Raw genomic sequence first — 23,213 nt, 5'->3', positions numbered from 1 at the left:
ATGTGTAAGTTTTTCTGTGAACATATATTTTTGTTTCGCTAGAATAAATACTTAGAAGTGCAAGTGCAATAGGGATGCCTGGGTGGCTCAGCAGTTAAGTGTCTGCCTTCTGGCTCAGGGTGTGATCCTGGAGTACTGGGATTGAGTCCTACATCGGGCTTCCTGCATGGATCCTGCTTCTCCCTTTGCCTGTGTCTCTGCCTCTCTCTCTCTCTCTCTGTTTTTCATGAATAAATAAATAAAAAAATTTTAAAGTGCAATATCTGCATTATATATGATTAGGTGTGTGTTTAACAATTTTTTATTAAACTGCCAAGCTATTTTCAAGAGTAACTGTACCATTTTCTACCAGCAATGTATATAGAATTCTAGTTCCACACGCTAGTCATTTTTCAGTTAGTCATTCTAATAATTGCGCAGTGTCTCCTTGTGATTTTAATTTGCATTATTGTAATGATTGTGACATTGAGCATCCTCTCGTGTTTATGTAAATCTCTGTGTGTGTTCTTTGGTGAAATATTGGTTTAAATATTTTGTCTATTAAAAATATTTTTTCTTAACATTGAGTTTTAAGAATTCTTTGTGTATTCCGGTTACAAATATTTTATGCTACTATCTGGCTTGTCTTTTCTTACATTGTCTTCTATAGAGGATAATTTTAATATTCATGAAGTTCAGTTCACCAGTCATTTCTTTTATTAATTGTGCTTTGGTGTTATATCTAAAACTTTTTCTAACCTAAGGTCATGAAGATTTTCTGTTCTGTTTTCTTTTAAGAACTTTATAGTTTGACATTTTCTATTCAGTTGTATGATTCATTTGTATGATTGTAATTTTTGTATATGGTGCATAGTATGGAATGAAGTAAAAAAAAATTTTTTTATTTGTGGACATCCAGTCATTACAGCACTACTTATGGAAAAGACTGTACTTTATCCTAAGTTCCCTTTGCAACTATTTTGTTTTAAAAGATTTTATTTACTTATTCATAAGAGACACACAGAGAGAGGCAGAGATACAGGCAGAGGGAGAAGCAGACTCCCTGCAGGGAGCCTGATATGGGATTCGATCCCAGGACCCTGGGATCATGACATGAGCCAAAGGCAGATGCTCAACCAGGTTCTACCTCCCCACCCCCCGCCTTTACAGCTTTGTCCTAAACTAATTGACTCTTTCTGAATTCTCTTTCCTTGGTCTTTGTATCTGTCATTTTGTCAATACCACATTGTTTTGATCACTGTAGGTTTTTTAAATGTGTTAAAATAATTGCGTGATTCTATCATTCCTCCCCCTCAAACTGTTTTGCTCATGAGTTCCTTTGTCTTTCCATATAAATTTTATGATCAGCTTGTTTATATCTACAAAAAAATCCTGCTGAGATTTTTTTGATTGGAATTGCATTAAATCTGTAGGTCAGTTTAGGGGAAAATTGGCATATTAACTATCTTGAGTTTTTTAATAGATGAACATGAAATGCCTCCATTTATTTATGTCTTTAATGTTTTTTCTTTTATAATTGTTGTATAGTTTTCAGTTTGCTGATTATCCACAAATTTTATTAGGTTTATACCTGTATTTCTTTTGTTGTTGTTGTTAGAGTTATTGAAAAGTGATACTTAAAAAAAAATTTGTTTTCTAAAATTGTTCCTTGTGGGTGTATAGAAATACACCAGATCTTGCTAAACTTATTTGTAAGATGTAGAAGCCTTTTTGTAGCTTCCTTAGGATTTTCTACATAGATAATCATAACCTCTGAGAATATTTCTTCTATTACAGTATGAATGATTTTTTTCTTATTTTTCTTCCTCAACCATGGCAATGACTTTCGGTCAAATACTGAATTATGAGTCCTGGGAATGGACATGCTTGTTTAATTCCCAGTCTTACTGGGGAAGCATCAAATGTTTCCCTATAGTATGATGTTAGCTGCAATTTTTCTCTAGATAGTCTTTTATAGTTGGAAGTTCCCTTCTATCCTTTGGTGGGTTTTAATCATGAATGGATGTTGGATTTTGTCAAATGCTTTTTCATTATCTATTAATATGATCATGTGTTTTTTTTATTTAATCTGCTGAATTACATTGGTCAATATTGAACCAGTCTTGGATTTCTGCAATAAACTCTACTTGATGGTGATCTTTTTAAAATACTTTTTATGTATTGTTGGACTCAATTTTGGTTAGCTCAAAATTCAGCAGACTTTAATTACATTACTGTCTGTTTTTAGATTGTATTCCAATGCATCAGGTATTCTGTTCATTTTTTTCTCATAAAAGAGTTCTCTGCTGGAGTCTTCTGACCAACTCCATTATGGTTAGGCTCTCTCTGTACTTGGTTATAGCTATCATCTGGAACATGATTCCCTTTATCTCTTTCCTGCGTTCAGTATTTTCTATTTTCTTGGTTTATTTTTTCAGGGTGAGTGTTGGGGGCTATATAGAGGAGTGGTGGTATGATAAGTGATTTTGGAAAGATAATAAATAGCCAGATCATGAAGGGTCTTGTAAGTCATGATAAGGGTTCATTTCAGGGGTTGCAGCAACTACTGAGAATATTTGGTAGGTGAATAACATAATCTTCTTTGCTGTTGGAGAAGATCACTGTGGCTATGACTTGTGGGATAGATAGAAGAAAGCAAAGTGAGCTAAAACATGTTATAGTAATTCTGGGAAAAGTATAATGGTGCTTTTAAATATAAGGCAACATTAGTGGGATATTACTTTCACAGTAATTGGGGATCAATTGGACATGGGAGGAGGGAGGAGTCGAGGAAGGTGCTCAGGTTTTTTAAGTTTGGTCTTAAACTGATGATCCTCAGAGGGTGAGTATCATATATATATAGGGTAGGTTCTGAGTTGAGTGTTGGACATGCAGTTGAAAGGCTTGCAATATACCCCTTCACTCACATTTAGCAAATGTTGCATTTTACCATGGTTGATTTATAGTGTCTTTCTTTTATGGTGTGTGTGTGTCCAATTTGAGAAGAGTTTGCAGACCTGATGCCCCTTTACTTTTTTTTTTTTTTATATGCCCCTTTACTTATAATTACTTCACTGAATATTCCCGAAAAAAGCCATGGGTTTAAAAAGCTAACATTTATTTAACATTAGTAATTACTCTACAGACCTTATTCAGGTTTTGCAATTGTCCTGGTAATGTTCTTTTATGTGACACAAAGTTGCCAGATCTTGAATTGCAGTCGGTTATCATGACTTTGTAGTTTTCTGTAATCAGAAAAGTTTCTCAGTCTAAGGCTAGCGGATCTTTGAGTGGTTTTGTAATTACATCTTTGTATGTGTGGTGGTTGGTGTTAGTGTGGGAAACAGATTTGTAATCATCATGGTCCTTGGGTCCAGGGTATAAATTAGAATGGGAATTGATTGTGGAGAAATGGGTTTCTACTGTCTACGTACTGGAAAGGTGGAAACAGATCTATTACTCAAAGATCCTGTAGTGTTGATTCATTTTTTAAAATCCAGGTGATGAATTAGCTTGATAATTTAGTTCCAGGAACTAGATGAGACTCCTGCATAAATGGATGTATATAGATATATCTCCATCCTTAATAAAAAGCATATGCCTGATGATGTAAATTCTTCCTGTTTGGCAACTTAGCACCCAGTGTAAAAGGACTGTGACGTGGCCAAAAATTTGAACTGCTTACATTTGCCTTGAACATAACTGTGTCACTCTTCGGTGCTTGCTTCTCTTAAGGACTGTTGAGAACTTCTACTCTTGCTCTCTGTAGCTATCTTGCTAACAATACAGTTGTCTATTCCTGCCTGCTTACATTCATTGACTCTGTGTGTGTATGTGTATGTGTTGCATTTCCTTTTTGCATATCAATAGGCACCTGAAACAATGTCCAGTCTGTTAGAAGGGAACATAATGCTAATCTTATTATGCATTCCTCTGTGTTGTATTATGCCTCTAGTTAAAGAACGTTATAGAAATATAGGTTTTTCTTTTAAGTCATATTGAGTATTCTTATATCAGTAGACCTTAGATGTGTAAACTAGAGACGTGTTTTCTGTATAATACACAGGTTTGTGCAGAGGTTCATGTGTACATGCAGTTGTTACTTCCAGTTCCAGTTATTTATTGTCACATTTTAATTGTGACAATAGGTTGTTAGTGGGTTAGGTTGTTGAGTGGTTAAGAAGCAGGCTTTGTTGTTCCACTGACCTTGATTTCAGTCCAACTTTTTGAATTGGTTAACTTTTCAAAATAGTAATAATATTGGGGCTCCTGTGTGGCTCAGCTGATTAAACATCTGCCTTCGGCTCAGGTTGTAATCCTGGGGTTCTGGGATCAAGCTCTTCATCAGGTTCCCTGCTCAGCAAGAAGTCTGCTTCTCCTTCTCCCTCTATACCCACCCCTGCCCCCGTTCATGTGCTCTTTCTCTCAAATGGATGAATAAAATCTTTTAAAAAAGTGAGATAATATTGTCCACTTGTTACAGCTAGTTTTCAGGTTTAAGTGAGATAATACATACTAAATTTTAGTATAGAGTCTGGCACAAATTAAGAATGCAAAGACAGTATCTGGTATTATTATTTTTTTTTGCTACCTGTGTAGTTATTATACACGACTAACCCTGATAGTTGACTGCTCTATTCATTTCATGTTTTCTCAAAATATATTTTCATATCTTACAGGATTTTGTCTCTACAATTATCCGTTTACTTGACAGCCCCTCAACTTCCATTAGAGCAAAAGCCTTCCTGGTTCTTTTATATATTTTGATTCATAACCACGAGATGTTGCTGCTCAGCTGCCAAGCAAGGTATGATTTTCTCTGATATGATTTCATCAATAACATCAGTTTGGAACCTGTTTTATTAGTAGTATTTCTTGGCTTCTGTGTACCTAACATTGAAATTTTTTCCCCTAGACTTTTCTAAGGGTTTAATTTTCCACATAAAACCTCAGCTGAGAAGTACTGAGGACCTGGAGAAGACTTCTGGAGCTGAAGCAGGGTAGTGGGAAATAGCCAGAGGTCCCTAGATCTGATGACAGTCCAAGGCAGGGTATTAAAGTTCTGGTTTGCATTCTTTGGGAGGCATTTGGGAGGCATTCTTGACTGGTGGTTTGGCCATAGTTTTCACTTTTGTAAGATTCTGGAATGAGCAGCTAGAAGCCCAGCAGAACAGTCTAGTGAAGTGTAGAGGAAGAAGCAGGGAGAAGTTTCTGGACTGGTTGTAGGTTGGGAAGGTTTCACTCTCCGTGGGTTCCACCTACCTTCTCTAAAAGGAGAAGCTGTCTGACACACCACAGATTCTCTTCATGCTCTGGTGCTTTTGATTAACATCTGGACTGTCTGGTCCATGTGAAATTACAACCCAGAGGAGCCTTGAGTATATGGTTGACTGTCTCTTGATCTAGTTTTTTACTTATTGAAGAATACTGAGGAGACCCTAGAATTGCTGAGATTATCTAGATTACAGATTGGAAGACTTTTTCCTGTAAATAGAGAGTGAATATTTTAGGATTTATGGGTTAAGAGGCAAAATGTGGCTGTTTATACATGTGTAACCAAGAAAAAAACAAATTTCCACAATTTTTTTATTGATGAATGTGCTTCTATAAAGAGAGAAAACAAACATACAGAGTTTTAAAATGACCATAGTAAAAATATACTAATAAATGAGGACTTTTTTTTTTTTTTTGGTAATACAGGTCTGAAAATGAGAAGAACAGAATTTTTTTTTTCTGAGGGAGAGATAACATTTTGCTTAAATAGGGGTCAAAATTTGTGTCATCCTCATCAAATCAGTTGTAAATGTCTATGTCAGTGCTGATTCCTAGCTTAATTTTGTGTATCTGATCTTTGAAAATGTCTTTTCTTATAGATAGGTACTGTCATATACCAATATTAGTTCATGAGCGTGTGATCTTAGTTGAACATATTCATTACTTGGAAGGCATTTGTGGGATTCTATTAGATTCTTCCTTGATTTTTGCCTTTTAGCATGTCGTTATGTCACAGGCTAATCAGAACTAAGTGAAGGGTATATAGAAGCTCCTACAGAGCCTTCTTTCTTTTCACATCTTAGGGATCATTGTCGAGCTTTGTTTTATATCCAGTGTCTTGAAAACTGATGTTTCATGTATTTTGTAGTTGTGTTTTTTTAGCTTTTTATTTAAATTCTATTTAGTTAACATATAGTGTGTTATTAGTTTCAGGGGTAAAATTTAGTGTTTTATCAGTTGCATACAACACCCAGTGCTCATTACTTAAAGTGCTCTCCGTAGTGCCCATCAGCTAATTCATCCCCCCTCCCCACCCTCCCCTCTAGCAACCTTCAGTTTGTTTCCCAGATTTAAGAGTCTCTGATGATTTGTCTCCATCTCTGTTTTCTTCTTACTTCATTTTTCCTTCCCTTCCCCTATGTTCATGTGTTTTGTTTCTTAAATTCTACATATAAGTGAAATCATATGATATTTGTGTCTCTGACTTATTTCACTTAGCATAATGCCCTCTAGTTCCACCCACATTGTTGCAAATGGCAAGATTTCATTCTTTTTTGATGGTTGAGTAATATTCCATTGTATATAGACACCATGTTTTCTTTATCCATTCATCTGTTGATGGACATCTGGGCTCTTGCCATAGTTTGGCTCTTGTGGATGTTGCTGCTATGAACATTGGGGTACATGTGTACCTTTGAATCACTACATCTATAACTTTGGGGTAAATGCCCAGTAGAGAAATTGCTGGGTCATAGGGTAGCTCTATTTTTAACTTTCTGAGGAACCTCCACATTGTCTTCCAGACTGGCTGTACCAGCTTACATTTCCACCAACAGCATAAGAGTGTTCCCTTTCTCCACATCCTTGTCAACATCTGTTGTTTTCTGAGTTGTTCATTTTAGCCATTTGACAGGTGTGAGGTGTATCTCTATGTCATTTTTATTTGTATTTCCCTGATGCTGAGGGATGTTGAGCATTTTTTCATGTGTCTGTTGGCCATGTGTAGGTCTTCTTTGGAGAAACGTCTGTTCATGCCTTCTGCCCATTTCTTAATTGGATTGTTTGCTTTCTGGGTGTTGAGTTTGGTAAGTTCTTTATAGATTTTGGATACTAGACCATTATCTGATAAGACATTTGCAAATATCTTTTCCCATTCCATAGGTTGTTTTTTAGTTTTAAAATTGAAATTTAAAAACTTCAATATTACACTGTGTCCTTTGGTGTGCAAAAGCTTTTTACCCTGATGAAGTCTCAAGAATTCATTTTTTACTTTTGTTTCCCTTGCCTTGGGAGATGTGTCTAGCAAGAAGTTGCTGTGGCTGAGTTCAAAGAGGTTGTTGCCTGTGTTCTCCTTTAGGATTTTGAGGGTTCCTGTCTCCCATTTAGGTCTTTTGTTCAGTTTGAGTTTATTTTTGCATATGGTGTAAGAAAGCAGTCCAGTTCTGCTCTTTTACATGTGGCTGTCCAATTTTCCTAACACCATGTGTTTAAGAGACTGTCTTTTCCTATTGGATATTCTCTCCTGCTTTGTTGAAGAATAATTGACCATAGAGTTTTGAGGGTCCGTTTCTGGATTCTCTATGCTGTTCCATTGATCTGTGTGTCTGTTTTTATGCCAGTGCCATACTGTCTTGATGATATATTTTACAGTTGTTTCAAATGGGAGCATGTATCCTGTCCATTAGTCTATTAGAAATGGAAGCAGAAGTTGTTCTTGTCTGTTTGTAAAGGCTTCTCTCCATTCGCTTTGCTGCCTCTACTCTGTGTATCTACCATTATTTTCACCAGGACAAATAATATAGTTTTCTCAACAGATGTTTTTACATCATTTCTTGGACTCATAGTTTGGTCTCCATGTAGCAACTAGAGAATCTCTTACACAGTGTCGATCAGCTTTTGTTTCTTCCCCACTCAGACTCTTCTAAAACATCCTGTCATGTTGAAATGATAGGCTTCCTCTTTACCATGGCCTCCTCTTCCTTACTTCACCTAGCTTCTGCCCACTTTTAGCCTGTCTTCTATGACTCTTGACTTTCACTCCATTCCATCCACATAGTTTTTCTTATTGCTTTTTGAACACAGTAAGCCTACTAGACTCACTTCAGAGCCTTTCCCAAGTACTGTTCCTTGTACCTGTAATGCTCATCCTCCCAGGTGTTTTCATGGCTGGCTTCCTCAGGTCATTCAGGTTTCTGGTCAGTTTAAGGGTCTCTTCTTCTGAGAGCCACTCTGATCATCCTGTCTCAAATACCCCTCTTAACTCCAACTGCAGAAACGGGAAAGAACTAAACCATTCAGACCATCAAAGCTTGGATATAAAATCTTTGGTCCTCCTAGGAAATTGCTGTGATATCTGTGTGTCTGAACGAATATTTAGAAACTTTAGCAGTGGTGGGAAAATGGTGGCCTGAAAGCATACCCTGGCTCTAACTTCTACTGTGGTATCTCTCTGGAGCAATACAGTGAGTAGAATGCATGTAGAGTAGGAGCCTGGAAGATGAGGCCTAGCCTTGCTGGAGAAGTAAGGACAGGCTCCACTCTCCCCATGCTGTGTGGCAGAGTTGACTTGCTATCCTCCAAACCTTGGTGAATAGCAGACCTTGGGACTTCTGCAGGATCTTAGATGCAGATGCTTTCTGGATGTGGTTGATGGGGCCAGCATGCCTGTTTCCAGGAGGTCAGGAGCAAGACTGAAAGGGGGGCAGTCTGCCCCTGGTCAGTGAAGCTGCAGGCAGATGACCTCATTTCTTTGCACTTGAAGAGAACAGCTCTGTCTCACCACCTGCTTCTTTGCCACAACCTGTCCTGGTCCAGTACTGAGTAGGTAAAGTCATGAGTAAGCAGATTTGTCATAGTCCATTGAAAGAGACATGGTACTGGATGGAGGAGGAGAAAGAAGAACAGGCAGCTCTTACTGGGGCAGAACAGATGGGATGGACAGAATTTTAAGAAGTAATGGAAACTATGGAGAGGAAGTATTTTGAAATTCAGCAGAGGAAGAAAAAGAGCATGGCCTCTGCTGAGGATGGTGTTAGTGCTTTGAAAGGCAGTATGAAAGTTCACACCTACCACACAGAACTTATGGCAGAGACCTGGACAGTCCATGTGAAAACAATAGGAAAGATGGAGTATGGTTCTAGGACCCCTCACATGCCCCGAATGCCAGGGGGAGGAAAGGAACTGATGGAAGATTTCTAAATGAAGAAATGTTAGCAATTGTCTTCTGCTTGGACATGTCCTCTTGTGATCCTGTACAGACCTGTGAGTAAAGGAGTGAGAAAGTCACAAAACTATAAAGGCAAAGGGAAAGATGGCTAAAGCTGATGAGCGCTGTCACCTCATCTTTGTATTTTGGAAGCTGGAAAGCTGGTGGGTAAATGCTTGCTCATTTAGCAGAATGGAGATTGCTGACATCCCTTTTTGTCTGCAAGGGGAAAGCTGTGAGGAGACCTGATGACTGTGTGACAGAATTCTGGAAAGGTTGGGAATTTAGGGGTGCCTGCTACCTTTGATGGCGGTGGTGAGGAGGGGAGACTCAAGACAGGATTGATAGGGAACCTGCATGAAGAGTTGATTCCCACCTTCCTCCTCCAACACAAATAGTCAGGAGACTCCACCTCTTCTGCCATAGTGGGAGACTTGAAAATGCATTCTGGATCGTGTGAACTGGAAACGCTGCCAATTTGGGTATTTCCACATATAGATAAGAGGGAGATGAGGTGCCTTGTGAGAAATCTGAGGTTTGTACGCAAGTCTACATACTCTGAAGGGTGAGGACTTCCACCCCCTATCCTACTGCACTTGCAGATTGTTAGCAGCCTGGCTATGTACTGTTGGCCAGAATTTGGAGATTCATCTCTGGGAAGCTGACCAAAACCCAATAAAAGTACCATAGGGGCTGCCATTTGGATGTCCCCTTCTGCAGCTAGTGACACCTTGCCGGACATTCTTGGAGTGGCCTACTCCTGTACACACACCTCCCTTCAGTGCATCATTTAAAAATATAAATGGGCCTCAAGAATCACCAGATATTTAAGGGAAGCCTCTAACATGGGATGTAGAAGCCAAAACTCGTCAACAGATAAAAGGGATGTGGCAGAAACAGAATAAGATTATGAACAGACACTTCATGGAGAGGGGAATGAGGAGGACCTTTAAACCTATGAGTAGATGTGAAAGCTTCCTTGTAAGAGGAATGCACTTCACTACTTATTCTAAGGGAAACCAGCAGAGATAGCATTTCTGGCTCAGTGCATGGGCAGGGTCTGAAAACATATTCTCTTGGTGAGGACATGGGGAAACTGGCCTTGTCATACGTTGCTGGTGGGAATATAAAGTATAGTAGCTACTCTGAAGAGGAATTTGACAATATTTAGAAAAATTACATGTTTTCACCTTTTGCCCAGCCATCTCACTTCTAGGATAGAACGTGCAAAGATCTGTTATTAGCAAAGAAGTGAAGTGACATATCCACTAAGCATTGCTTGTTACGGCAGAAGATTATAAACAATGCAAATATGCAGAAGCAGGAGATTGGCTAGAGAACTGTGGGCAACCTTGTGTTAGTTTTCTTTCTTTCTTTCTTTCTTCCTTTCCTTCCTTTCCTTCTTTCTTCCTTCCTTTCCTTCCTTCCTTTCCTTTCCTTCCTTTCCTTTCCTTCCTTTCCTTCCTTTCCTTCCTTTCCTTCCTTTCCTTCCTTTCCTTCCTTTCCTTCCTTTCCTTCCTTTCCTTCCTTTCCTTCCTTTCCTTCCTTTCCTTCCTTTCCTTCCTTTCCTTCCTTTCCTTCCTTTCCTTCCTTTCCTTCCTTCCTTCCTTCCTTTCCTTCCTTTCCTTCCTTTCCTTCCTTCCTTCCTTCCTTCCTTCCTTCCTTCCTTCCTTCCTTCCTTCCTTCCTTCCGTTTTCTATTTCTGCTGTAACAAATTACTGCAAACTCCATGGTTTGAGACAATGCACATAATTAATCCAGTAGTTTCCCTGGGTCAAGAGTCAGGGCTCTGGGTAGTGAGACTCTCTGCTCATGTCTCACAAGCTTGAAGGGAAGGTGTTGGCTGCTGCTGCAATCTTCATCCGAGGCTCAGGGTCCTCTTCCAAGCTCACTAATTGTTGGTGGAATTTATTTCCTTGCAGCAGTAGGACTGAAGTCCCTGTCTCCTTCATGGCTTTTGGCTGGGGATCGCACTAAGCTTCTAGAGACCGACCTTTCTCTCTATCAGCAGTTCACAGCAGAGCTGTCTCCTTTCCCCCCTGGATGCCAGCAGGAAGGCTACTTATTCCTTGAATCCCTTCCATCCTCCTCAATGTCTCTGACCTCCCTCTTCTGCCACCAGCCATAAAAAACTCTGCTTTTACTGGTTTCACCTGATTGGGTTAGATGCATAGAGATAATCTGTATTTTTAGCTTAATTGAATTGGGATTTTAATTACTTCTTCAAATTCTCTCCACCCTAGTATCTACATTAGTGTCTGATGCCAGAGGGGTGGGAATCTTGGGAGAGGCACATCTTTAGGATTCTGCCAACAACAATTCCCATAACGGAGGACTTGGCAGCTATGGAAAAGGGACCAGGAGGAACTAGATACACGCACAACCATGGAGTGGTCCCCAAGATATATTATTATCCCGAAAATAAGCAAGGTGCAGAACAGTACTTATAAGAAAGGGGGTGAGAACAGAAAAGATACATGTATTTACTAATATTTTCAAAAAGAGAATGGAAAGATAAATGAAAAATTAAGAAAAAATGACAATTTATAGAGGAAGAGAATAGGGAGAAAGGGTAGGGATGAAAGCTCTTCTCTGAATATAATTGGTTTATGACTTTGATGATTGATTTTAAAGATTGTATTTATTTATTCATGAGAGGCAGAGACATGGGCAGAGAGAGAAGCAGGCCCCATACAGGGAGCCCCATGTGGGACTTGGTTCTAGGACTCCAGGATCACGCCCTGGGCCAAAGGTAGATGCTTAACTACTGAGCCACCCAGGCATCCCTATGAATTAGACTTAAAAACCATGTAAATGTACATGAATAAAAATAAAAATGATAAAAAGAAATTAGTGTGTAAAAATGGAAAAATAACTTTACGGTATAATTCCCCAGAGAAGAGATGTAAACGTGTTTTTAAATCAAAATACTTGGTAGTGTATTTCCATTGGTATATATTTTAGGGACCACAAAACCCCATTATGAAACTTTCAGCTGTATTTTGTTCTTGTTGTTGGTGTTAATAATTATATTGCTGGCTTGAAACTACTGCATATACATACATGTACAGGAAGAGAAAGCTAATAATTATGCCAGTTGTAACAGGAACCAAGATTTTCATCATAAAAGAAAACATACAATTATGAAATAAAAAGTAAAATCCTATCATCCTTAATTTAAATCAAAATTATCAGGATGAACTCATGATTTAGTTTTTTAAAATTTTTGTTTTGTTTATTTGATTTAGTCTCTCTCTCTCTCTCTCTCTCTCTTTCTCTATCTTTCTCTCTCTTATTAAGACTTTATTCATGAAAGACAGAGAGAGAGAGGCGGAGACATTGGCAGAGGGAGAGGGATAAGGGCTCCCTAAGGGGACCCAGGAAGCCTAGGATCACAACCTGAGCCAAAGGTGGATGCTCAACCACTGAGCCACCCAGATGTCACTGATTTAGTCTCTTTTGAAAGAAATTACTTATTTTATAGTTTTATATCTACTAAAAATCCATCACAAATTTTAATCCCTAAAATGCTGTTTTCCACTAGAAGGAACCAAGCCTTTTTTGCAAATGGCCTCTGTATTTGGCACAGCTTTACATTCATGCAGGAGATAAGCAAAATAGAGCCCAGGACATGTCATTCCTGAAAGCAAGAAAATTATTAAAAACTGCTTGAGGTCATGTCAAAAGAACATAAGATCCAACTTGAACGACATTCTCTTGGGCCAATATGGCATTTTGAGCATTAAAAAGAATAATCATTGCAATATATTAAAATACTAATGTAAAAAATTTTTTGAGGTCATGATTTTTTTTTTATAAATTTATTTTTTATTGGTGTTCAATTTACCAACATACAGAATAACACCAGTGCTCATCCCGTCAAGTGCCCCCCTCAGTGCCCGTCACTCATTCACCCTCACCCCCACCCTACTCCCCTTCTACCACCCCTAGTTCGTTTCCCAGAGTTAGGAGTCTTTATGTTCTGTCTCCCTCTCTGATATTTCCCACTCATTTTCTCTCCTTTCCCCTTGATTCCCTTTCATTATTTTTTATATTCCCCAAATGAATGAGACCATATAATGTTTGTCCTTCTCCGATTGACTTACTTCACTCAGCATAGTACCCTCCAGTTCTATCCACGTTGAAGCAAATGGTGGGTATTTGTCGTTTCTAATGGCTGAGGAATATTCCATTGTATACATAGACCACAGCTTCTTTATCCATTCATCTTTCGATGGAAACCCAGGCTCCTTCCACAGTTTGGCTATTGTGGCCATTGCTGCTAGAAACATCGGGGTGCAGGTGTCCCGGCGTTTCATTGCATCTGTATCTTTGGGGTAAATCCCCAACAGTGTAATTGCTGGGTTGTAGGACAGGCCTATTTTTAACTCTTTGAGGAACCTCCACACAGTTTTCCAGAGTGGCTGTACCAGTTCACATTCCCACCAACAGTGTAAGAGGGTTCCCTTTTCTCCGCATCCTCTCCAACATTTGTGGTTTCCTGCCTTGTTAATTTTCCCCTTTCTCACTGGTGTGAGGTGGTATCTCATTGTGGTTTTGATTTGTATTTCCCTGATGGCAAGTGATGCAGAGCATTTTCTCATGTGCGTGTTGGCCATGTCTATGTCTTCCTCTGTGAGATTTCTCTTCATGTCTTTTGCCCATCTCATGATTGGATTGTTTGTTTCTTTGGTGTTGAGTTTAAGAAGTTCTTTATAGATCTTGGAAACTAGCCCTTTGTCTGATACGTCATTTGCAAATATCTTCTCCCATTCTGTAGGTTGTCTTTGAGTTTTGTTGACTGTATCCTTTGCTGTGCAAAAGCTTCTTATCTTGATGAAGTCCCAATAGTTCATTTTTGCTTTTGTTTCTTTTGCCTTCGTGGATGTATCTTGCAAGAAGTTACTGTGGCCGAGTTCAAAAAGGGTGTTGCCTGTGTTCTCCTCTAGGATTTTGATGGAATCTTGTCTCACATTTAGATCTTTCATCCATTTTGAGTTTATTTTTGTGTATGGTGCAAGAGAGTGGTCTAGTTTCATTCTTCTGCATGTGGATGTCCAATTATCCCAGCACCATTTATTGAAGAGACTGTCTTTCTTCCAGTGGATAGTCTTTCCTCCTTTATCGAATATTAGTTGACCATAAAGTTCAGGGTCCACTTCTGGGTTCTCTATTCTGTTCCATTGATCTATGTGTCTGTTTTGTGCCAGTATCACACTGTCTTGATGACCACAGCTTTGTAGTACAACCTGAAATCTGGCATTGTGATGCCCCCAGATATGGTTTTCTTTTTTAAAATTCCCCTGGCTATTCGGGATCTTTTCTGATTCCACACAAATCTTAAAATAATTTGTTCTAACTCTCTGAAGAAAGTCCATGGTATTTTGATAGGGATTGCATTAAACGTGTAAATTGCCCTGGGTAACATTGACATTTTCACAATATTAATTCTGCCAATCCATGAGCATGGAATATTTTTCCATCTCTTTGTGTCTTCCTCAATTTCTTTCAGAAGTATTCTATAGTTTTTAGGGTATAGATCCTTTACCTCTTTGGTGAGGTTTATTCCTAGGTATCTTATGCTTTTGGGTGCAATTGTAAATGGGATTGACTCCTTAATTTCTCTTTCTTCAGTCATATTGTTAGTGTATAGAAATGCCACTGACTTCTGGGCATTGATTTTGTATCCTGCCACGCTACCAATTTGCTGTATGAGTTCTAGCAATCATGGGGTGGAGGCTTTTGGGTTTTCTATGTAGAGTATCATATCATAGGCGAAGAGGGAGAGTTTGACTTCTTCTTTGCCAATTTGAATGCCTTTAATGTCTTTTTGTTGTCTGATTGCTGAGGCTAGGACTTCCAGTACTATGTTGAATAGCAGTGGTGAGAGTGGACATCCCTGTCTTGTTCCTGATCTTAGGGGAAAGGCTCCCAGTGCTTCCCCATTGAGAATGATATTTGCTGTGGGCTTTTTGTAGATGGCTTTTAAGATGTCGAGGAATGTTCCCTCTATCCCTACACTCTGAAGAGTTTTGATCAGAAATGGATGCTGTATTTTGTCAAATGCTTTCTCTGCATCTAATCAGAGGATCATATGGTTCTTGGTTCTTGCTGATATGATGAATCACATTGATTGTTTTACGAGTGTTGAACCAGCCTTGTGTCCCGGGGATAAATCCTACTTGGTCATGGTGAATAATTTTCTTAATGTATTGTTGGATCCTATTGGCTAGTATCTTGTTGAGAATTTTTGCATCCATGTTCATCAGGGATATTGGTCTATAATTCTCCTTTTTGGGGGGGTCTTTGTCTGGTTTTGGAATTAAGGTGATGCTGGCCTCATAGAACGAATTTGGAAGTACTCCATCTCCTTCTATCTTTCCAAACAGCTTTAGGAGAATAGGTATGATTTCTTCTTTAAACGTTTGATAGAATTCCCCTGGGAAGCCATCTGGCCCTGGCTTTGTGTCTTGGGAGGTTTTTGATGACTGCTTCAATTTCCTCAGGTTTTCTATTTCTTCCTGTTCCGGTTTTGGTAGTTTGTGGCTTTCTAGGAATGCGTCCCATTTCTCCTAGATTGCCTAATTTATTGGCGTATAGCTGTTCATAATATGTTTTTAAAATCGTGTGTATTTCCTTGGTGTTGGTAGTGATCTCTCCTTTCTCATTCATGATTTTATTAATTTGAGTCTTCTCTCTCTTCTTTTTAATAAGGCTGGCTAATGGTTTATCTATCTTATTAATTCTTTCAAAGAACCAACTCCTGGTTCTGTTGATCTGTTCCACAGTTCTTCTGGTCTCAATTTCGTTGAGTTCTTCTCGAATCTTTATTAACTCTCTTCTTCTCCTGGATGTAGGATCTATTTGCTGTTTTTTCTCTTGCTCCTTTATGTGTAAGGTTAGCTTTTGTATTTGAGTTCTTTCCAGTTTTTGGATGGATGCTTGTATTGCAATCTATTTCCCCCTTAGGACTGCTTTTGCTGCATTCCAAAGATTTTGAAGGGTTGTATCTTAATTCTCCTTAGTTTCCATGAATCTTTTTAATTCCTCCTTAATTTCCTGGTTGACCCTTTCATCTTTTAGCAGGATGGTCCTTCACCTCCATGTGTTTGAGGTCCTTCCAAACTTCTTGTGATTTAGTTCTAATTTCAAGGCATTATGGTCTGAGAATATGCAGGGGATGATCCCGATCTTTTGGTATCGGTTCAGACCTGATTTGTGACCCAGTATGTGGTCTATTCTGGAGAAAGTTCCATGTGCACTTGAGAAGAATGTATATTCAGTTGAGTTTGGATGTAAAGTTCTGTAGATATCTGTGAAATCCATCTGGTCCAGTGTATCGTTTAAAGCTCTCTTTTCTTTGGAGACGTTGTGCTTAGAAGACCTATCGAGTGTAGAAAGCGCTAGATTGAAGTCACCAAGTATAAGTGTATTATTATCTAAGTATTTCTTCACTTTGGTTATTAGTTAATTGATATATTTGGCAGCTCCCACATTCGGGGCATATATATAGAGGATTGTTAAGTCCTCTTGTTGGATAGATCCTTTAAGTATGAGATAGTGTCCCTCTTCATCTCTCACTACAGTCTTCGGGGTAAATTTTAGTTTATCTGATATAAGGATGGCTACCCCTGCTTTCTTTTGGGGACCATTCGAATGGTAAATGGTTCTCCAACCTTTTATTTTCAGGCTGTGGGTGTCCTTCTGTGTAAAATGAGTCTCTTGTAGACAGCAGATAGATGGGTCCTGCTTTTTTATCCAATCTGTGAAACCCTGAGCCTTTTGATGGGGTCATTAAGCCCGTTCACGTTCAGAGTTACTATTGAGAGATATGAGTTTAGTGTCATCATGATATCTATTCAGTCCTTGTTTTTGTGGATTGTTCCACTGGACTTCTTCTTAAAGGGGAATTTTAAGAGTCCCCGTTAAAATTTCTTGCAGAGCTGGTTTGGAGGTCACATATTCTTTCAGTTCCTGCCTGTCTTGGAAGCTCTTTACCTCTCCTTCCATTTTGAATGAGAGCCTTGCTGGATAAAGTATTCTTGGTTGCATGTTCTTCTCATTTAGGACCCTGAATATATCCTGCCAGCCCTTTCTGGCCTGCCAGGTCTCTGTGGAGAGGTCTGCTGTTACCCTAATACTCCTCCCCATAAAAGTCAGGGATTTCTTGTCTCTTGCTGCTTTAAGGATCTTCTCTTTATCTTTGGAATTTGCAAGCTTAACTATTAAATGTCGAGGTGTTGAACAGTTTTTATTGATTTTAGGGGGGGATCTCTCTATTTCCTGGATCTGAATGCCTGTTTCCCTTCCCAGATTAGGAAAGTTTTCAGCTATGATTTGTTCAAATACATATTCTGGCCCTCTGTCCCTTTCGGCACCCTCGGGAACCCCAATTAAACGTAGGTTTTTCGGGATCCCTGGGTGGCGCAGCGGTTTGGCGCCTGCCTTTGGCCCAGGGTGCGATCCTGGAGACCCGGGATCGAATCCCACATCAGGCTCCCGGTGCATGGAGCCTGCTTCTCCCTGTGCCTGTGTCTCTGCCTCTCTCTCTCTCTCTGTGACTATCATAAATAAATAAAAATTAAAAAAAAAAAGTAGGTTTTTCTTCCTCAGGCTGTCGTTTATTTCCCTTAATCTATCTTCATGGTCTTTTAATTGTTTGTGTCTTTTTCCTCAGTTTCCCTCTTTGCCATCAACTTGTCTTCTATGTCACTCACTCGTTCCTCCACCTCGTTAACCCTCGTTGTTAGGACTTCTAGTTTGGATTGCATGTCATTCAATTGAGTTTTGATTTCTGCTTGATTAGATCTAAACTCTGCAGTCATGAAGTCTCTTGAGTCCTTTATGCTTTTTTCTAGAGCCACCAGTAGCTTTATAATAGTGCTTCTGAATTGGCTTTCTGACATTGAATTGTAATCCAGATTTTGTAAGTCTGTGGGAGAGAGGACCGTTTCTGATTCTTTCTTTTGAGGTGAGGTTTTCCTTCTAGTCATTTTGCTCAGTGCAGAGTGGCCAAAAACAAGTTGTATTGGGAAAAGTTGAAAGAGAGAAGGAAAGAAAAGAGAAAAAGAAAAAAAAAAAAGGAAGAAAAAAAAAGGAAAAAAGAGAAGAAAAAGAAAGAAAAAGAAAGGTGAAAAATAAAAAGGGTGGGGGAAGCAATCAGAAATCAAAAAGAAAAAAAAAAAACCACGGAGGAGTATCTTCTGATTCTGTATACGTTAAGTCCCTTGACTTCCCTGGAACTGGTCCGTCTAGCTGGTCTTCTGGGGGAGGGGCCTGTTGTGCTGATTTTCAGGTGTTAGCACTTGGCGGAGCTGCTCTGCCCGCTGCCTGGTGCAGGGCTCAGTGGGGGCTGTTTACCCCGTGAGGCCCCAGGAGGAACAACAGCAGTGGCGGGGCCAGCTCTGCAGCCCTGGAGTCAGCTCCCGCAGTAATCACGGAGCTCTCTGTCTGCAGGGCCTGGAGGCTCCGGGCGGGGCCGCTGATCTGCTCAGCTCGGGGCAGGAGCGTCCTCGCTGCCCTGGGCCCTCCCGGCCTCTGCCTGTCCCGGGGGAGGCCGGGTCCTGGGCTGTGTCCTGGCGCCCTGTGCTCCGGCGCCTGTGCTGTTGGATTCGCTCCCGCCCCGCAGCCCCCTCAGCGGAGCCGCCCCCGAGCCCCCCGAGCTGCTCCCGCCCCGCAGCCCCCTCCGCGGAGCCGCCCCCGAGCCCCCCCCAGCTGCTCCGGGTCCCGCCGTGCGCGCTGCAGCCCTTAGGGAGCTCGGCGCACTCTCCCGGGGCTCAAGTGTCTGTTAGTGTCCCTGGGAGCCCGAGGGCATCCCCGCCCTCCCTGGGTCCTGCTCCACCTCCCTGCGAGCCCCTTTCCGCCCGGGAAGGTTGGTGCAGCTCCTGCTCCTCCGGGACGGGGCTCTCCTGTCCTGGGGACACTCGCCCCGGCCTCAGCCCGGCTCCTCGCGGGGCCCCTCCCCCTTGGAGGCCTTTTGTTTCTTTATTTTTTTTTCCCCGTCTTCCCACCTTGATAGAAGCTCGAACTCTTCTCACTGCAGCATTCCAGCTGGTCTCTCTTTAAATCTCAGGCCGCATTCGTAGATTTTCAGGATGATTTGAAGGTCATCTAGGTAATTTGGTGGGGATAGGTGACTTGGGGACCCTACTCTTCCGCCATCCTGCCCCTCCTCCTGAGGTCATGATTATAATAAATAACCTTTATTAGGATGGGTGACCATTATCCTGAAAATTGTTCAGTCGGGGGCCAAAATCAGTATTTACCTAGCATTTAACAGACAGTCATTCAGAATAACCAAATAGTTGATTTGGCAAAGTTTTTCCTTATAAAAGTTTCATAGCTAATCAATATAGGAGAAATGATAGAATTTTTAATTCTATCCTAATTCTATCATTTTGGAAATCTTTATTTTGTAATCCTTTAACTCGTAAATGAATTAACTTAAAAAATGAACATTTTTGGATAAATCTTTGGATATACTTTTTAACATTTCGAGTAACTTTCTAAAAGTGAAATTGCTGGGTCTTATGATTTTTAAAATATATTTTATTTTTATTCATTAGAGAGAGGGGGAGGGAGGGAGAGAAAGAGAGAGGCAGAGACATAGGCAGAGGGAGAGGCATCCTCCCTGCAGGGAGCCTTCTGAGGGACTCAATCCCAGGACCCCAGGATCATGATCTGAGCCAAAGGCAGATGCTCAACCACTGAGTCACCCAGGTGTCCCAGTTGGTCTTATGTTTTTAAGAAATAGACAAGCTATTTTCCAAAGTAATTGCACCGTTTTACATTTTCCCCACAGTGTTTGAAAATTCCAGTTTTTCTGCATCCTTGCCAACAATTCCTTATAATTGGTTAGTTTTTTTTTTTTTTAACATTACCCATTCAACTGGGTGTGTAGTTCTATCTCACTGGGGTTTTTATTTGCATTTCCCTAGTGACTTATGATTTAGAGCACCTTTTCATGTACCTGTTTGCCATTTCTATATCTTCTTTGTTGATCCATCTATGCATATCTTCTATTATAAAATGGGTTATTTTCTTATTTTTAAAATATATTTATGATAGAATTTATTTATCAGATTGTGATTTGCAAGTATTGTTTCTCCATCAGTGACTTGCCTGTTTAATCTTTTAAGAGTGCCTTTCAAAGAGCAGAAATGTCTAAATGTAAATGGATAAATAAATTGTGGCATATTTATACAAGGGACTCCTTATTTTACAATAACTACTTAGCAATAAATAGTTTTTAAGAACTGAAAGGTTTCATCCTACTTGTAAGCTAATATGTAAACCTGCTGGTTTTCATAGATGCAGGCAGAAGACATAGACTCCTGGGTCAGAGACAGGACTTGATTAACCAAGGCACAGTGGTCAGCGTGAGGATTATATTTGAATTGGTTCCCTCTTGACTCCCAGGTTCCATGCTGGAGGGAACAATGTGCAAGCAGGACCAGGTGGATGCTGTGTGAACCAGGAGGTGGTTTGTATCTTTGCCAAGGAGCTCCAGGATTTGGAAGCCCCCATTTTTTTTTTAAATTTTATTTATTTATACAGAGAGAGAGAGAGAGAGGCAGAGAGAGAAGCTGGCTCCATGCAGGGAGCCCGACGTGGGACTCGATCCAGGGTCTCCAGGATCACCCCTGGGCCACAGGCGGCGCCAACCACTGCTCTACCGGGGCTGCCCAGGAAGCCCCTATTTTATGGGGTGCTGCAGACCTGCCCAACTTTTACCCTCAGAAGGAGACAGTATCTTCATTATCCTGATCAGAAAATAAATCTGCCCTCTTCCTGGGTGGACAGTGTGTGTGTGGGCCAGGGGGCATCTCTTGGTCCCCCCCCCCTTTTAAAACAATTTATTTATTTATTCATGAGAAAGAGAGGGAGATGGAGAGGGAGGAGGCAGAGACACAGGCAGAGGGAGAAACAGGCTCCATGGAGGGAGCCTGACGTGGAACTCGATCTCAGGTCTCTAGGATCACACCCTGGGCTGAAGACGGCGCTAAACCACTGGGCCACCGGTGCTGCCCCTCTCTCTTTCTTTCATTTAATACTGGCCTCATAAAGGGAGGGTTGGATATGTTCCTTCCTCCTCTATTTTCTGGAAGAGATTGTATAAAATTGGTGTTAAGTTTCCTTTAAATGTTTAGTAGACTGCTCCAATGGATTCATCTAGGCCTGAAGATTCATTTTAAATATTTTTGGAGCATTTTACCCAAATCCATTTTTTTTAAATTATTGCAGGAACATTCAGATTATTAATTTTGTCTTAGTTGGGTTTTGGTAATTTATGGTGTTTAAAGAATTGGCCCATTTCTTCTAGGTTGTTGAATTAATGAAAATAAAGTTTTTTTTCTGGCATTATTTTTTAACTGCTGAAGGATCTGTAATAATATCCCTTTTTCATTCCTGATACTGGTAATTTGTGCCCTGTTTTTGATCTGTTGTAGTAGAAATTATTGTAAAAGTAACTAGCTTTTTGTTTCATTCGTTTTCTTTATTATTTTTCTGTTTTCAATGTCATTACTTCTCTGATTCTTATCATTTCTTTCTTTCCTGCTTATTGTTTTGGTCCTGTTTTGCTCTTTTATTTTTTTCATTTCTTAAAGTAGAGACTAAGATTATTGATTTGAGACCTTTCTCTATAAAAGTTCTCATGTAGATCGAGTTTTATAAGTCTCCTTTACAGCAATACTTTTGCTGCTTTTGTACATACTTTATGTTGTTCTTAAAAATTTCTTTGATTCAGTTCTCTGCATCTTTACTTCCTTTAAAACTTCCTCTTTGATCCATGGATTATTTAGAAATGTGTTGTTTAATTTTCACATGCTGAGAGATTTTCTGTTGTTATTTTGTTATTGATTTCTAGTTGGATTTTGTTATGGTCAGAGAAAATAGTCTGAATGATTCCAGTTCTTAAAAATTTGAGGTTTATTTTATAATTTAGTAAGTTATGCATTTTAGTGAATGTTCCATGGGTGCTTAAAACGGTTATGAATTCTGCTACTCGTTGGGTGGAGTGTTCTTTCTGTCTGTTAGATTCTCTTATTTTGTTGTGTTTTTTAGATATTTTGTACTTAAAGTTTTTATTTCTAGCAATACTGAAAATGGAATTATGAAGTCTGCATTATAATTGTGGATATGTCTATTTCTCTTTTCAGCTCTAACAATTTTTACTACATGTATTTGGAGACTCCATTGTTTAGTGCATACATACTTAGGGTTATTATGTCTTCCTGGTAGATAGATGCTTTTATCGTTATTTAAGTTCCTCTTTGTCTCTGATAGTTTTATTTTCTGTGACATCTACTTCATTGTGTCAGTAAAGCCACTCTGCCTTTAATATAGGCTAGACTATTATGTATACTCCTGGACTTACTCATTCTGATGTTCTTCTTTACTTTTTTTGATATTCTTAGATTGATATTATAGTTTCCTTTATGTTTAGAGAACTTTCTTAGCCCATTGTTTAAAGATAGGTTTGTTATAAAGGAACTATTACTTTATCTTTTTCTGAGCAATCTTTATTTCTCTTGCATTCCTAAAGCATATTTCTCTGCAGTTAAAACTTTGGTGGATGAGTTTTTTAAAGTCACCCCCAAAATATTACACTTCATTCAGATCTTCATAGTTTCATATGAAAATATCTGTTATTATAATTGGTATTCTTTATAGGTAATGGGCCAGTTCTCTCTGGTTGTTTTAAAGATAATTTCTTTGTCTTTTAGGATTTAGAAGTTTAATTATAATTTATCTTTGTGAATTTCTTTGAGTGTCTTCTGTTTTGAGTTTGTTCAGCTCCTTAAATCTGTAGGTATATTTCTTCTACTAAATGTGGGAATTTTCTAAGCCTTATTCCTTCAAATACTTGTTCAGTTCCATTCTTTCTTTCCTCTGAGAATACAAATATAGGTGACCTTAGAGATATTGCACATTCAGTTCCAGACCACTCATAATAAAGCAAATATATACAATATTAGAATCAAGTGAGTCAAATTAATTTTTTATTTCCCAGTGCATATAAAAGTTATGTTTA

The 23,213-nt window shown here is 39.4% G+C and overlaps 1 protein-coding gene across 6 annotated transcripts in view; it reads left to right on the top strand.

Moving 5' to 3' along the window:
- Positions 1 to 23,213, top strand: part of ULK4 (unc-51 like kinase 4) — a 593,349-nt gene that overhangs the window by 180,202 nt on the left and 389,934 nt on the right. For all 6 annotated transcript variants that reach the window (XM_049099948.1, XM_049099952.1, XM_049099949.1 and 3 more), the window contains one exon: positions 4,659 to 4,786. In XM_049099948.1, the coding sequence (XP_048955905.1) occupies positions 4,659 to 4,786 (128 nt within the window). The remainder of the gene's footprint in view (positions 1 to 4,658; positions 4,787 to 23,213) is intronic.

The sequence above is a fragment of the Canis lupus genome, chromosome 23, assembly GCF_003254725.2.
Source record: "Canis lupus dingo isolate Sandy chromosome 23, ASM325472v2, whole genome shotgun sequence".
Classification (NCBI taxonomy): Eukaryota; Metazoa; Chordata; class Mammalia; order Carnivora; family Canidae; genus Canis; species Canis lupus.
This window is presented reverse-complemented; position numbering and strand designations above follow the sequence as displayed.